The following is a 15,000-nucleotide window of genomic DNA, read 5'->3' as shown; positions in this document are numbered from 1 at the left end:
AAGGGAAAACGTCTCCAGAAGTTGAGCCCTGCTTCCTTCGCTTACGCTTCTCCTTAGTGGCCAGCGTTCTCTTGTTTTCAAACGTCTTTATGCCACTAGAGCACAGCATCCTCCAGCGAGAGCGGTCAAGGGCATCAGTTTCCCACGAAGCGATGTCTATGTCACAGGCTTTGAGGTTTGTCTTCAAGGTGTCCTTGAAGCACTTGCAGGGTCTTCCAAGTTCACGGTGAATACACACACACACACACACACACACACACACACACACACACACATATAGATATATAGATGTTTTTTCCCCCGCTCTGTTGTCACCAGAAAAGAACAAGCCAACTACTCAAGTTCACAGCCCTCCCCACTGAGGACAGTGCAAGTGATCCCGTGTACACTCCCTCTGCATGTATCATCGTCAGGAAAATTAATTATCGATCAGTCTGTCTTGCTCACTTGGGGTCTGGGTCTTTCCGTTGGAAAAGCGAAAGGGAAAGACAGAGTGTGTGGAGCGTTTAGGTGCCATGGCAACCGGGTGACATGACATTTAGGTGGCATGGCAGTCAGAAGACATGACATTGGTGTTACCTGGCATTGGGTGACATTGCAGAAGGTGACATTGTATGGGGTGACATTGCATTGACGTTCTTTGGATGACATGACATGGGGGTCACATGGCATTGAATGACATGGCATTGGGTGACATGTCATTGGGTGACATGGTAGTCAGAAAACATGACATTGAGTAACATGGCATTGGTGTGACATGGCATTGGGGTGACATGGCATTGGTGTGATATGGCATTGGGGTGACATGGCATTGGTGTGACATGGCATTGGGGTGACATGGCATTGGGGTGACATGACATTAGGGTGACATGACATTGGGTGGCATGACATGGGTGACATGACATAGGGTGACATGACATTGGGTGACATGACATAGGGGTGGCATGGCATTGGATGACATGACATTGGATGATATGACATTGTGGTGACATGGCAGTCAGAATGCATGACACTGGGTGATATGACATTGGGTTTTATGGCATGGGTGACATGACGTTCGGTTGACATAGACAAGGCATGGGTGTGATATAGCATTGGGGTGACATGGCAGTCGGTTGACATTACATTGGCTGACATGGTGATCAGGTGACTTGGCGTTGGGTGACATGACATTGGAGTAGCATTGGGGTGACATGACACTGGGTTGGCATTGGGTGACATGGCATTGGTTGGGTGACATGGCATTGGGTTGGCATTGGGTGACATGGCATTGGTTGGGTGACATGACATTGGGTTGGCATTGGGTGACATGGCATTGGTTGGGTGACATGACATTGGGTTGGCATTGGGTGACATGGCATTGGTTGGGTAACATGACATTGGGTTGGAACTGGGTGACATGACATTGGGATGGTATAACATTCGGTTGTCATGGCAATGGGTGACAAGGCATGGGGGTGAGATAGCATTGGGGTGACATGACATTGACGTGACATGGCACTCAGGTGATATCGCAATGGGTGACATGGTGATCATGTGGCTTGGCGTTAGGTGACGTGGCATTGGGTGACATGACACTGGGTTGGCATTGGATGACATGGCATTTGGTAACAAGGCATGGGGGTGGCATTATTTGGGGGCGGCACGGTTGTCAGGTGACATCGCACAGAGGTGACATGTCACTGACAATGGCAGTGGACAACGACTGTCGTGGCGCTGTTGATCGGCAAAATGAACAGTCCATTTTCTTCTTTCTTTCTTTCTTTTTCATGTTAAGCTAAGCTATCGTCATGACTCCTTTCTTTCTGCATGATGTATATGAACAGCGTGGAATGTATGTGTGCGTGTGTGTGTGTGTGTGTGTGTGTGTGTGTGTGGCGTTTGTTGTGTGCGCGTGCGTTCTGCGTGCGCGCGCTAAGAGACGGGGGTGGGGGAGTGGTGGTGGTGGTGGGCTCAGTGTTTAGCGTGCTGCGTGAGGAGAAAGGGAGATGGGGAGGGGTGGGGATGGTGGTCAGTGCCCCGCTGTCCATCATCGTCTCCAGCTGCCTCGAGTTCTCCTTCACCGTCACCCCCAAGGCTGCCGCCGTGACCTTGACGTTGACCTCCATCACCGTCAACCGCGAGGCTGCTGTGACCCCCACTTTCATTGTCCCCAAGAAGACTGTTGTGACCTTGATCTTCATCACCGTCACTCGCAAGACTGCTGTTACCCTCACCTTCACTGTCCCCGAAGTCACTGTCTTGACCTTGACCTTCATCACCGTCACCCGCAATGGTGCTCCGGCCTTCACCTTCACCGTCACACACAAGACCGCCGTGACCTTTACGACCCGAAGTGAGGGAGTCGGAAGTCCTGGCAGACCCGTCGTGCCCGTCGTCTCGCTTCAGCCGGTGTCCTGTCCTCCTCCAGGTCGCGCAGGTCCAGGGCGGGCAGGCTCTGAGACACCCTGCGGACCGCCCCCTTGCTGACGTCACCTCGGCCCGTCCGCTCCAGGCACAGCATGGCGTCCTCCACGGCGTCCGAGTAGCGGAAGGACGTGTGGTACGTCTTGGTGGAGCGGCGGCGGCGGGGGCTGGGCCGGGGGCCGGGGAGGGGTTGGGGGCGCGGGCGGGGTGAGTGTGTAGAGGTGGATTCTGTAAGGGGGGTGTTCTTCTTGGCAGCCGGTGACTGGGGTTGGGGGATGGGGGCGGGGAGGCTCATCCGGTGGTGACTCTTCTTCCGGTAGCTCCAGTAGTCCTCTCTGGTTCTGATCACCTTCCTGGAAGAGGACTGCGACATCATTGACGATGTCTCCGAGGCTCTGTCCGAGCAGTCCGGGTCAAGGGAGACCACCTGGCCGCTCTCGTCGATCCTGACTCCTAGCGACACGCCGGCCTCGGGGAAGGGTCTGATGGCAACTACAGGGGGGTCATGGTCAGGGTCAAGGTCAGGGTCGGGCCTGGCTGACGGCGTCTCCCCGTCGTCAGAGTCAGGGTGGTGGTGGGCCGCCGTCATCATCGCTCCCGCCTGTGTCTGCATTCCCAGCCTCAGGGAAAACACTTCCGGCCTTTCCCATGTCCCGACTCGCCGTCTGGGCGGGGAGAGGGGTGGGGAGATAGGGTGGTGGTGGTGGGCCTGAGCGCGGAAGCTGACGTCATCCAGAGACCGGGAGGATGGTGGTCCCGACATGCCGGTGCTGGTGGTGGAGAAGGAGGAGGAGAAGGAGGAAGAGGTGGAGGAGGAGGTGCGGGGCACGGCCAGCAAGGTCAAGGCGCTGTTGTTGCTGGAGCTCTTCCTGGTGACGTCATGCGGGTGGCGCGTCACGTGCGCGTCACGACCCGGGGACCGTGCTGCAGTGGTGGAGCTGTCGGTGCCCGTGCTGGTGGACAGCCTGTCTGAGGAACCGTCCGCCGAGATCCCCTCCTTCTCCTGCTCTCTGGAGCCGCGGGCAGCTAGAGCCAGCTGCCGCCTCTCTGTGGAGATCTTCTCATCCTTTCCGTGTAGGCCACCATGGAGCTCTCCAGGGACCGCCGGTGCCGGTGCAGAGACCTGATCTCCTGGTGCAGAGACCGCATCTCTTTCTGGTGCAGGGCCGCCAGGCCGCTCACGCTGCTGCCCAGCTGGAGTTGTCCGCTCTGTTGGATGACGTCAGCCTTCTTGCCCGTCTCCGAGTGGACCCCTGCCGCTCCCGTGTAGGACGTGTTGTGTGACCACACCTTGGACCTGCGGGTAGGGCGGCCCGTGCTGCCCGTGCTTGTGCCCATTGCTCACACACACACCCTGCACACAGACACACACACACAAACTGGGACGTGGTGAATGCTGTTCACACTTTACGCAGACATTACCTTTGGTGAATGATCTTCACACTGACATTACCTTTGGTAAATGCTCTTCACACTGACATTACCTTTGGTAAATGCATTTTCACACTGACATTACCTTTGGTGAATGCGCTTCACACTGACATTACCTTTGGTAAATGCTCTTCACATTGACATTACCTTTGGTAAATGCGCTTCACACTGACATTACGTTTGGTGAATGCATTTTACGCAGACATTACGTTTGGTGAATGCTCTTCACATTGACATTACCTTTGGTAAATGATCTTCACACTGACATTACCTTTGGTAAATGCTCTTCACATTGACATTACCTTTGGTAAATGCGCTTCACACTGGCATTACGTTTGGTGAATGCATTTTACGCAGACATTACGTTTGGTGAATGTTATTCACACTGACATTACCTTTGGTAAATGCTCTTCACACTGACATTACCTTTGGTGAATGATCTTCATACTGACTTTACCTTCGGTGAATAATCTTCACACAGACATTATCTTTGGTGAATGATCTTCACACTGACATTACCTTTGGTGAATGTTCTTCACACTGACATTACCTTTGGTAAATGCTCTTCACACTGACATTACCTTTGGTGAATGATCTTCATACTGATTTTACCTTCGGTGAATAATCTTCACGCAGACATTACCTTTGGTGAATATTCTTAACACTGACATTACCTTTGGTGAATGATCTTCACACTGACATTACCTTTGATGAATGTTCCTCACACTGACATTACCTTTGGTGAATGCATTTTACGCAGACATTACGTTTGGTGAATGATCTTCACACTGACATTACCTTTGGTAAATGCTCTTCACACTGACATTACCTTTGGTAAATGCTCTTCACACTGACATTACCTTTGGTGAATGATCTTCATACTGACTTTACCTTCGGTGAATAATCTTCACAAAGACATTAGCTTTGGTGAATATTCTTTACACTGACATTATCTTTGGTGAATGATCTTCACACTGACATTACATTTGGTGAATGCTCCTCACACTGACATTACATTTGGTGAATGTTCTTCACACTGACATTACATTTGGTGAATGATCTTCACACTGACATTACCTTTACAGTTGGTGGAATACACATCACACAGATGTTACTTTTAGAGGTACGCAGTGTGCAGATACTTTACCAGGGGTAAATATCTTATGTACACGGATGGCACCTTTAGTAAATTATGTGTAACTTTGGACATAGAACTGGATGAATACACAGGTTGAGAAAAGAGAAAAGAGAAAAGAGAGAGAGAGAGAGAGAGAGAGAGAGAGACAGAGACAGACAGACAGACAGACAGACAGACAGACAGAGACAAACAAACAGACAGACATTAAGAGAGAGAGAGAGAGAGAGAGACAGAGAGAGAGAGAGAGAGAGAGAGAGTAAAAGACAGACAGAGAAAGTGTGAGAGGGAAATGCTATGCAGTAAGGTTTAATAGAACACACACACACACACACACACACACACACACACACACACACACACACGCACGCACACACACACACACACACACTATCCCTTTTATTGAATAGTATCGCTGAACAAAAAAGACAAAACAAAACAACAAAAAAACACACACAAAAAACCAAACCCCCCCCCCCCAAAACCAAACAAGCAAACAAAGAAACAAAAATAAAAAAAACACAAACAAAAAAAACAAACCCGTCCCTGCTAAAACTCTACAAGCCTGACGCAGACCCTGACACCGTGTTGAAGGAAGGGGTTGTTGTGAAGGTGTGGGGGTGGGTGGGTGGGTGGGTAGGGGGGGGGGTGCTGTAAGGGGGGTACCTTTTTGAGAACCCACACCTCAGTGCCTTTCACCAGTGACGTGAACACAAACACCCCATTGAACACGGTCGTCACGGGCCATTTGTGGTGGCGGAGACACGACATCGACTCTGACGAAATTGGAGTGGAAATTGGGTATGTGGTTGGTGTGTGTGGGGGGGGGGGGGAGGGTGGAGGGGTGGTGGTGAGGGGGCTTCGTTATGGTGCAATACGCCAGGACAAGTTAAACCTGCTCAGACAGATAGATAGATAGGTAGATAGATGAGAGAGAGAGAGAGAGAGAGAGAGAGAGAGAGAGAGAGAGAGAGAGAGAGACGGATAGAGGTAGAAAAAGATTTGTGCAGACACAGAAAAAGAGAGGGGGGAGAGACAGACAGACAGACAGGCTGACAGAGATAATCAGAGATTGAAAAAAATATTTGTGTGTAGAGAGAGAGGAAGACAGAGAGAGAGGGAGAGAGACAGACGGACAGAGATAGAAAGAAAAAAAAAAAAGATTTGTGCATAGACACAGAAAGAGAGAGAGAGGGAGAGAAAGACAGACAGACAGACGGACAGGCAGTCAGACAGAGAGATCTTCAGAGATGGAAAAAATGATTTGTGTTGAGACAGAGAAGGAGAGAGAGAGAGAGTGGGGGGGTGGGGGGTAAGGAGAGAGAGAGAGAGAGAGAGAGAGAGAGAGAGAGAGAGAGAGAGAGAGAGAGAGAGAGAGAGATGGACAGACAGACGGGAAAATGATTTGTGTAAAGACACAGGAGAGAGAGAGAGAGAAAGAGAGAGAGAGAGAGAGGGAGACAGAGACAGACGGACAGGCAGACAGGCATAGAGATAGAGATGGAAAAAAAAGTATTTGTGTAGAGACAGAGAGAGAGAGAGAGAGAGAGAGAGAGAGGAGGGGGGGGGGAGAGAGAGAGAGAAAGACAACAAGAGAGAGAACACTGAACACCGAAAGTTTTAATGTCATAAGCTATACCGCTCCAGTGACATGGGGGTGCAATCTGAACAATAATGGTGAAAATAATGAAACAAAATAGAACATAAAATAAACATACTTGGAGTCAAATAAACTAATGCTCGACCATCCATTTTCCAAGTTCATGGAAACAAAAGCATTCTTAGAGAGAGAGAGAGAGAGAGAGAGAGAGAGAGAGAGAGAGAGAGAGAGAGAGAGATCTAAGACACAGGAATGGAAGACCTTTAGAAATCGCAGCTAGAATCAGGCGCTTTGATTATGCAGAGACTGCTTGAAAAATCAACAACAACAACAGAACAACAGATATAATTATACATTTGTGAGGGACTTTCATGGACTGAAAAAAAAGGCAGTAAATTCCAGGTTTGTTCAGCAGAAGAATTGAAATCTCTCTTACTTGTTTCTGTCTTGCTGAAATCGGGAACAAAGAGCAGGCAGACCTTGATGGGGTATACTCGCTTAAAAAAAAGAAAAAAAAGGATCAGAAATACACTGGGGCGCAGTTCCAGAAATGGCATGAAAGCAGAGATATATGAGATCTTGCTCTTTATTCTACGTTCGACAGGAAGCCAGTGCAATTTTTAAGAAGAGGTGTACAGTCATAAGACTTGTGCGTTCAAAACAAATTTGGCGGCATAATTTTGAACTTGTTGAAGTTCTGCGGATAGCCAGCGAGAAGAAGAGAATTGTAAATAGTCTAATCTTGAGAAAAGGTACAATCACAAACTAAAGATTGATGGATTGATATGGATACTTATATAGCACCTATCCTCGGTCGGAGACCAAGCTCTAAGTGCATTTCATACACGGGGACATTTACACAACAGGCTGCCTACCTGGGTAAAACCGACTGACGGCTGCCATTGGGCGCTCATCATTCGTTTCCTGTGTCATTCAATCAGATTTCAGGCACGCACACCGACACACTCAGACAAACGTGTAACATTTAACATTTTACGTGTATGACCGTTTTGTTTATTTACCCCACCATGTAGGCAGCCATACTCCGTTTTCGGGGGTGTGCATGCTGGGTATGTTCTTGTTTCCATAACCCCCCGAACGCTGACATGGATTACAGGATCTTTAACGTGCGTATTTGATCTTCTGCGTGCGTATACACACGAAGGGGGTTCAGGCACTGGCAGGTCTGCACATATGTTGACTTGAGAGATCGGAAAAATCTCCACCCTTTACCCACCAGGCGCCACCGAGATTCGAACCCGAGACTCAGATTGAAAGTCCAGCGCTTTAACCACTCGGCTATTGCGCCCGTCATTTGGTTACTTCTCGTGTGGGGTATTTGCGTATTAAACTGATGAGTTTGAGTTGAAGGAATGTGGCCTGGTATGTTTCTTCTTGTAATGGTTATTGCTCCTTTTTAATGAAGTCGGTTTTTGTTGTTGGTTTGTTGTTTTTGTACTTGTCTATATTTGTTTTGTCAGTACTTGTCCATATTTGTTTTGTCAGTACTTGTCCATATTTGTTTTGTCAGTACCGGTCCATATTTGTTTTGCCAGTACTTGTCCATATTTGTTTTGTCAGTACTTGTCCATATTTTTTGTCAGTACTTGTCCATATTTGTTTTGTCAGTACTTGTCCATATTTGTTTTGCCGCATCTGATGTACGTTCTCTTGATGAGATAATAAAATTATTATTTTTTTTAATCTTATCTTGGCTTGTCTTACCTTATCTTACCTGTGATATATTTGTGCATTGTAAGATTCTGTTCGAAATAAAATTTATGGTCACGCACGTGATCAGAAAAAAAACGAGACGGCAGTATCTAATGAAATAAAATAATTAAAAAAAATCCGGGGGTACACAGACAAAAGAAATAAGAAATAAAGAAAGAGAACACTGAGAGAGAGAGAGAGAGAGAGAGAGAGAGAGAGAGAGAGAGAGAGTCACTCAAAGTGAAAATGAGTTACATAAACAAAAAAAGCAACAATAGCAGCAGCAGCAGCAGCAGCAGCAGCAGCAGCAACAACAACAACAATAACACACACACACACACACACACACACACACACACACACACACACACACAATAACGCATGCACACGGCATGCACACACAGACACGCACACATAAAGGCACACACACACACACACACACACACACACACACACACACACACACACACACGCACATGCACGCACAGACACGCACATATGCACGTAAGCGGCACACACACACACACACACACACACACACACACACACACACACACACAACCTATCCGCACACTTCATCTATAAAACAGTAGGAGACAGAGACCACACAGCCAGACTACGAGTATTTTTTTTACAAGAGCCGTGATAAGATAACTTATAAAGATCGGAAACCCACGTGGAAAACAACAACAACAACAAAACAAACAAACAAACAACAACAACAACAACAAACCAAAACAACAAAAACTGGACATTAGTCTCACCTTGTGAACAATTCTTCACGGAACCAGAGGACTGAGATGTCAGCGTTGATAACAGGGTTCCAGAAGCTTTTGAAAACCTTTGGCCAGTAACTTCCCCCTCTCTGTCAGGCTGTTGCTCTCTCTTGGAACGGACTTTCAGGGCGCTGATGCTGAGGAAAGACGACTGATGATCAGCTGTGTGAAGACCGGAGAGAGACTGTTGAGTTGAACCACCTGTTGACACCCCTTTTATACCGTCGCCTGATCCTATCCTTGCAAACAGACTTTGAAAGGCTCTCAGTGGATCAACTTGTTTACCGAAAGAAGTGGCCAAAAACCGAGCAAGCTGGTCGACACTCACACACACAGCAAAAAACAGTGTCCGTGCTAACGCCGCTTGCCATTGGCTCCTGCCGCTGTTGTCGGAGCTGATGAGGACTGCTGGGTCAGAGGTTTGCTGCATGTGTGGTGCGCGTGGGTGCTGCGTGGCGTGGTGAGGGGAGGGCACTGGTGCACAAGGGAGGTAAAGGGATGTGGCTGAGGGTTCTGGGGGTTGTGAGAGCGTCGTGCTCTGTGCGTGAGTGCTTGCGTGTGATCTCTCTCTCTCTCTCTCTCTCTCTCTCTCTCTCTCTCTCTCTCTCTCTGTGTCTCTCTGTGTCTCTCTCTGTCTCTCTGGCCTTAATCACAATCTCCTCTATGACGACCAAAAGGTGTACCATCGTCTTTGCAAACACACTGAGGACGGAGTTTTTCCCTGACAGAGAGTGATATTGCAGCCTGTCACCATCTATACATGACACCAGACAGTGCCTTGCTCTGTAATGTGTGTGAGTGGGGGTGGGGTCAGTGGGGAAGGGTCATTTTGGGGGGAAAGGAGGTGGAGGGTGGGGGGGGGTCGAGTTAAAGGCTAAATGTTGAAGGTCCAAATACCGATTTTTTTTTTCTTTTTTTAAATCACAGCCATTGTGGTAGTGAATTCATATTCGCTTTGTCTTTGGTTTGGCATAGGAATGGCGGAGGACCGATCTTCCCCAACAGGTTGGAGGGTAGCCTACCCATTGATTAACACCTCGTGTGTGGAGTGAGAAGAATCGGAGTAAAGTTCTTTCCCCAGGGACAATCCACCATGCCGAAACAGGGAGCTTGAACCTTGGTCATTGGTTACGACTGTATCAGATGTCAGCATCCGCCTGACAGGCCAGTTCGACCGGACGCCCCCTTGAGGATCGGAAGAAAGTGTTAAACACACACACACACACACACACACACACACACACACACACACACACACACACACACACGCACACACACACACACACACAAACACAAACACACACACACACACACACACACACACAACAACGCACACACACACCCATCACACACACACACACATACACAACAACGCACACACACACACACACACACACACACACACACACACACACACACACACACACACACACACACACACACACACACAGAGGAAAAAAAACCTTACTAACCTTTAATAAAAAAAAAAAAACAAAAAAAACAAACAAAACCAGACTGTGCACGTGAAGCTGTGTGATGTTACATATCAAACGTGTGGGGGTCAGAGGGCAGGGCGATGGTGGTGATGGCGGTGGGGATTTGGGGATGCAACCAGCTGGGGTGGGAACACGGCTGTTATGCATGCTTCACAAACATACGTGTGGCAATATGCACAGAGAGAGAGAGAGAGAGACAGAGACAGACAGACAGAGAGAACAAGAACAAGAACAAAACTTTAATCTCCAGGCCTCCGGCCCCTAGAAAGAGGTCAAAAGTACACAATATGGTGATCACGCAGCGACAACAAAATGTAAAATACGTACTAACTTAAACCTGTGGAACAAAAGTGCTTCTTGTGCATAGTAAATTAATTCTAACTTTCATCATTGTTGTCACAGAATTCCTGTCGTATCTTCAGGGCATTAAATATATAAACGCAGAGTTTACGAATACTGTAAACAGAACCATTCTTCAACAAGTAAACGTACGATTGACCTTCAGAGTTCGGATGTTTTTGCCGCAGGTTATTGTAAAGGACACAATTGTTTATAAAATGGTTTTCATCTTCGACCACATTACAACATTTACATGCATAATTTGAATTACATTTGAATGTTCCCCTAAAAAATGATTCATTTACTGGGAGCAAACCAAGCCGTAATTTTACCAAACTGTCCCTAAATAGTCAAAATATTGCTCACACTGAAAACCAGTTTTAAACTGTCTGTAGTTATGATATATATCTTTAGACATTACTGACTCGTCCCACTCCTGCATAAATATATCTTTCATTCTTTGCTTAAATAATGACACAAAAGTTTGCTCACAACCAACGCCTTGTTGCAACTAGACATATCCAAACCCAGGTCTAAATAAATATTTTTTTACTAAAGACACCCAGCATTTTTTTCCCCTGTCGTCTAGGTTAAACAACATCAAATATGCCTGTCTGGGTAATCGGTGGACATTCATATTCAGCAACCTTAACCAGTACTTGATACACCTTGTTGCACTATTTATATACAGTGGATAACGTCCTAATTCGCCGTATGCAAACTTGTTTGGTACTCTAAGTGGCATGTTCAAAAAACGTTTACATGCAAAGGAATGAACCTTCTCAATATTATCACGTCTGTTAAGACCCCACATCTCAGAAGCGTACAAAAGAATGGGTTGTACCTGAGCATCAAATATTTTGAAAAAACATCCTTTGGAAATATCATTCAGCTTCTTTATATATATTATACAGTCAATGCATGCATGTTCGCCTTTTGCTGCTAAAATCCCTACTCCTTTGTTTATACTCATTTTTGTCGTAAAAACAAACCCTAGATAATTATATTCATTCACTACTTCTAGAGCGTTTCCATCGAGATTCCACTTTTCATATCTTCCCAAAAAGCTACCCTTTCGAAAAAAACATCGCTTTAGTCTTGTCAGTATTTATATTCAAGAAGAGGGTTTTACATGCATTATTTAGAATATTAATTTGATTTTGCAGACCAATCGCAGTGTTAGATAGCAGTACAATATCATCCGCGAACAGAAGAATGAATAAATCAGGCAAAAACTGAATTCCATGAATACCACTGATTTCAACTGCTGATGCAATTTCGTTAACAAACGACGCAAAATAATATAGGGCTTAACATACAACCTTGCCTTAGGCCAACGGGACAACCAAAAAGCTCAGTTAACTTATCTTTAATACGTACGCAAGACGCAACACATTTATACATAGCAATGATAGCATTCATAAATTTCCCCTTTATACCTTTCTGAATCAAAATATAAAACAAAGACTGCCGTTGCACAGTCAAATGCTTTTCTCAGATCAACAAAACAGGCGTAAAGCTTACCTCCCTTCTCTGATAAATATTTCTCAATAACCGCGTTCAGAGTAAAAATACGATCTGTTGTGGCATAACCACGCCTGAATCCAGCCTGTGACCTGTTAGCATATCATTTTCTTCAGCCCATTTGACAAGTCTTCCGTTTAGCACTGATGTAACACATTTGCTAATAAGACTGAGCAAAGACACGCCCCTATAGTAGTCTGTTGAACTACTATCTCCCTTTTTAAAAAATTGGAACAATTATTGCCTTCGCCCATTCATTGGATACGTGCCCTTATCAAACAGAATGTTAAACAGTTTTGTTAAAAAAAAAAATGTACAGCAATATTATCAGCTGATTTTAACAATTCTGCCAAAATACTGTCTACACCACAAGCCTTGCCTTTTTTAAATTTCCGAATAGCATCTGCAACTTCTTGTTCTGAAATATCATGACTGATTTCATCAGAGAGAGACAGAGAGAGAGAGAGAGAGATTGATAGATTGATGTTTTTTTGTCAAAAGCATTTACAGCCATTTTGACAAGGGGGGAATTACAAAAATAGTAAGTAAATATTATGAACCACGATACACCACAACAACACAATAAAAAGGAAAGAAAAAACAGCATCAACAACAACAAAAATCATAAGGACCATCCATTGCCAAAACCGATTTACGTTTATATTCATTAATGTATTTATTTATTCACTAGCATAGAGATTCAGATTCAGATGGTTTATTCATTTTAGGCCTAGGCCCCTCATGAAGGGGAAAGTGAACAGATAATAATCATATTTAAGACATAAAGATGATCAAAACAATGCAGCTATAGATATATCAGGTTACTCAGGAACATTAAGAAGTGAGAATTTCCCTGTATCTAAATATTTGCTTTGTAGAAAAACAGAGACAAATTTCGCATATCATGGTCAGTACAAGACAACAATAGAACCAATCTGAAGAGACAAGGTTGTCGATAATATATGGGTCGAATAAAAGTTTCTCTAACTAGCAAAGAGAGAGAGAGAGAGAGAGAGAGAGAGAGAGAGAGAGAGAGAGAGAGAGAGAGAGAGAGAGAGAGAGAGAGAGAGAGAGTTTGAATGGTTTATTCAAATAGGCCATAGCCCCTCATGAAGGGGCATTTCAACAATAAACACAATTTGAGGATAAATAAACAATGAAAACAAGACTATGAAACGACTATATCCCTAACTCTGAAAGCCTTGTACAAGAACAGAGAGAGATTACATATAACATCAGGTTTTGTGCATGACATTAACAAACTTACTTTGAACAGACAAGGATCTCTGTAATATTTAGGATTAATAAATTCAGCCCTAACATTGCTATGTTTTGGACAACAGAGAACGAAGTGTACATCATCTACTTTTGATGTTCTGCGCAAAGGACATAACAGTTCATAATCATTACATGACTTATATCTAAATCGGTGTACGTTCAAGTCAGAAATGCCAAATCGAAATCTCGTTGTTACATATTTCAACTGTCGATCCATGTTCATTTGCAAATAATATTTAAGATCATGAGCACTACAACATGTCCTATACAAGTCGAATCGATCACTTGTATCAATGTGATCATTCCAGTTCTGCCACCTACAGTCAATCAGCTGTTGACGAAAGACATTTATCAATCCATTCATACTGCCAACACCTTGATTTAACCAGACGTCACCAAAACCATTCCCATACAAACAAATACGAACATTTGAAACCCAATTTTTCTTTCTATTTGCATCTAAGTTATATCCACTCCACTTACGCATACCCAGATTCAAACTCTCGACTGTTGGCCGCCGTTCTTTCTCTGTCTCTGGACCTTGCAATTGGAATGAACTTCCTCTTTCGCTTCGTCAAGTCTCCACACTCAGCTCTTTCAAGTCTGGCCTAAAAACCCACCTCTTCCCAAAATAGCCTCCCTTCCGTGCCTCTTCCTTGTCTTTAGTTTCTCCAGTTTTAGAGTTATGCGTGCGTGAGAATGACTGGTGCGAAAGCGCTTAGATTTGTCTATGCACAAGATTCAGCGCTATGTAAGTACCATTATTATTATTATTATTATTATTATTGTTATTATTATTATTATTATTATTATTAACATTTTATACGCTTTGTATGGTTGTCTGAATGTTTCCATCTGAATTAACTTGAGCCAGTAACGAATACAGCTAACTGCAAAATTCACATACATTGGGTATCTGTCTGTCTCACCGTAAACAAGATCATTGGCTGTACGCATATCTACTCGCAAATACTTCTTAATTGCAAACAAATGTACTGATTCACAATGAACTGAGGCTTTCTCTAATCCCCATAATTCGAACCCATAGAGAGAGAGAGAGAGAGAGAGAGAGAGAGAGAGAGAGAGAGAGGTGGGGGGATGGGGGGGGGGGGTCGAGTCAGAAGAGAAGAAAGACAGAGAGAGACACACAGACAGAGAGACAGAGAGAGACAGACAAAAGACAGAGACAGAGTGAAAGAGCCAGAGAGAGTCGTTCAGGTTCCTGCTGTCTTGCCCACGTGTATTCAGTCTATCACGTCCTGTGCATGATGTTTTGACAAAGGAAAGGTCAATGGTGGTCTT

At 45.1% G+C, this 15,000-nt stretch overlaps 1 protein-coding gene across 1 annotated transcript; it reads right to left on the bottom strand.

Moving 5' to 3' along the window:
* Positions 1-3,294: 3,294 nt before the first annotated feature.
* On the bottom strand, positions 3,295-9,262 carry LOC143282492 (uncharacterized). Its single transcript, XM_076588154.1, has 2 exons — positions 9,050-9,262; positions 3,295-3,760 (listed from the first exon to the last, which is right to left on the bottom strand). Exon 2 carries the CDS (start codon positions 3,742-3,744, stop codon positions 3,433-3,435), a length of 312 nt encoding a protein of 103 aa, XP_076444269.1. The 5' UTR covers positions 3,745-3,760; positions 9,050-9,262; the 3' UTR covers positions 3,295-3,432.
* Between the last annotated feature and the right edge of the window lie 5,738 nt (positions 9,263-15,000).

This window comes from Babylonia areolata, chromosome 5 (assembly GCF_041734735.1).
Source record: "Babylonia areolata isolate BAREFJ2019XMU chromosome 5, ASM4173473v1, whole genome shotgun sequence".
NCBI lineage: Eukaryota > Metazoa > Mollusca > Gastropoda > Neogastropoda > Buccinidae > Babylonia > Babylonia areolata.
This window is presented reverse-complemented; position numbering and strand designations above follow the sequence as displayed.

Coding starts and splice junctions, on each gene's coding strand:
- LOC143282492 (XM_076588154.1), bottom strand. CDS start 3,744: ATGGGCACAAGCACGGGCAGCACGGGCCGCCCTACCCGCAGGTCCAAG.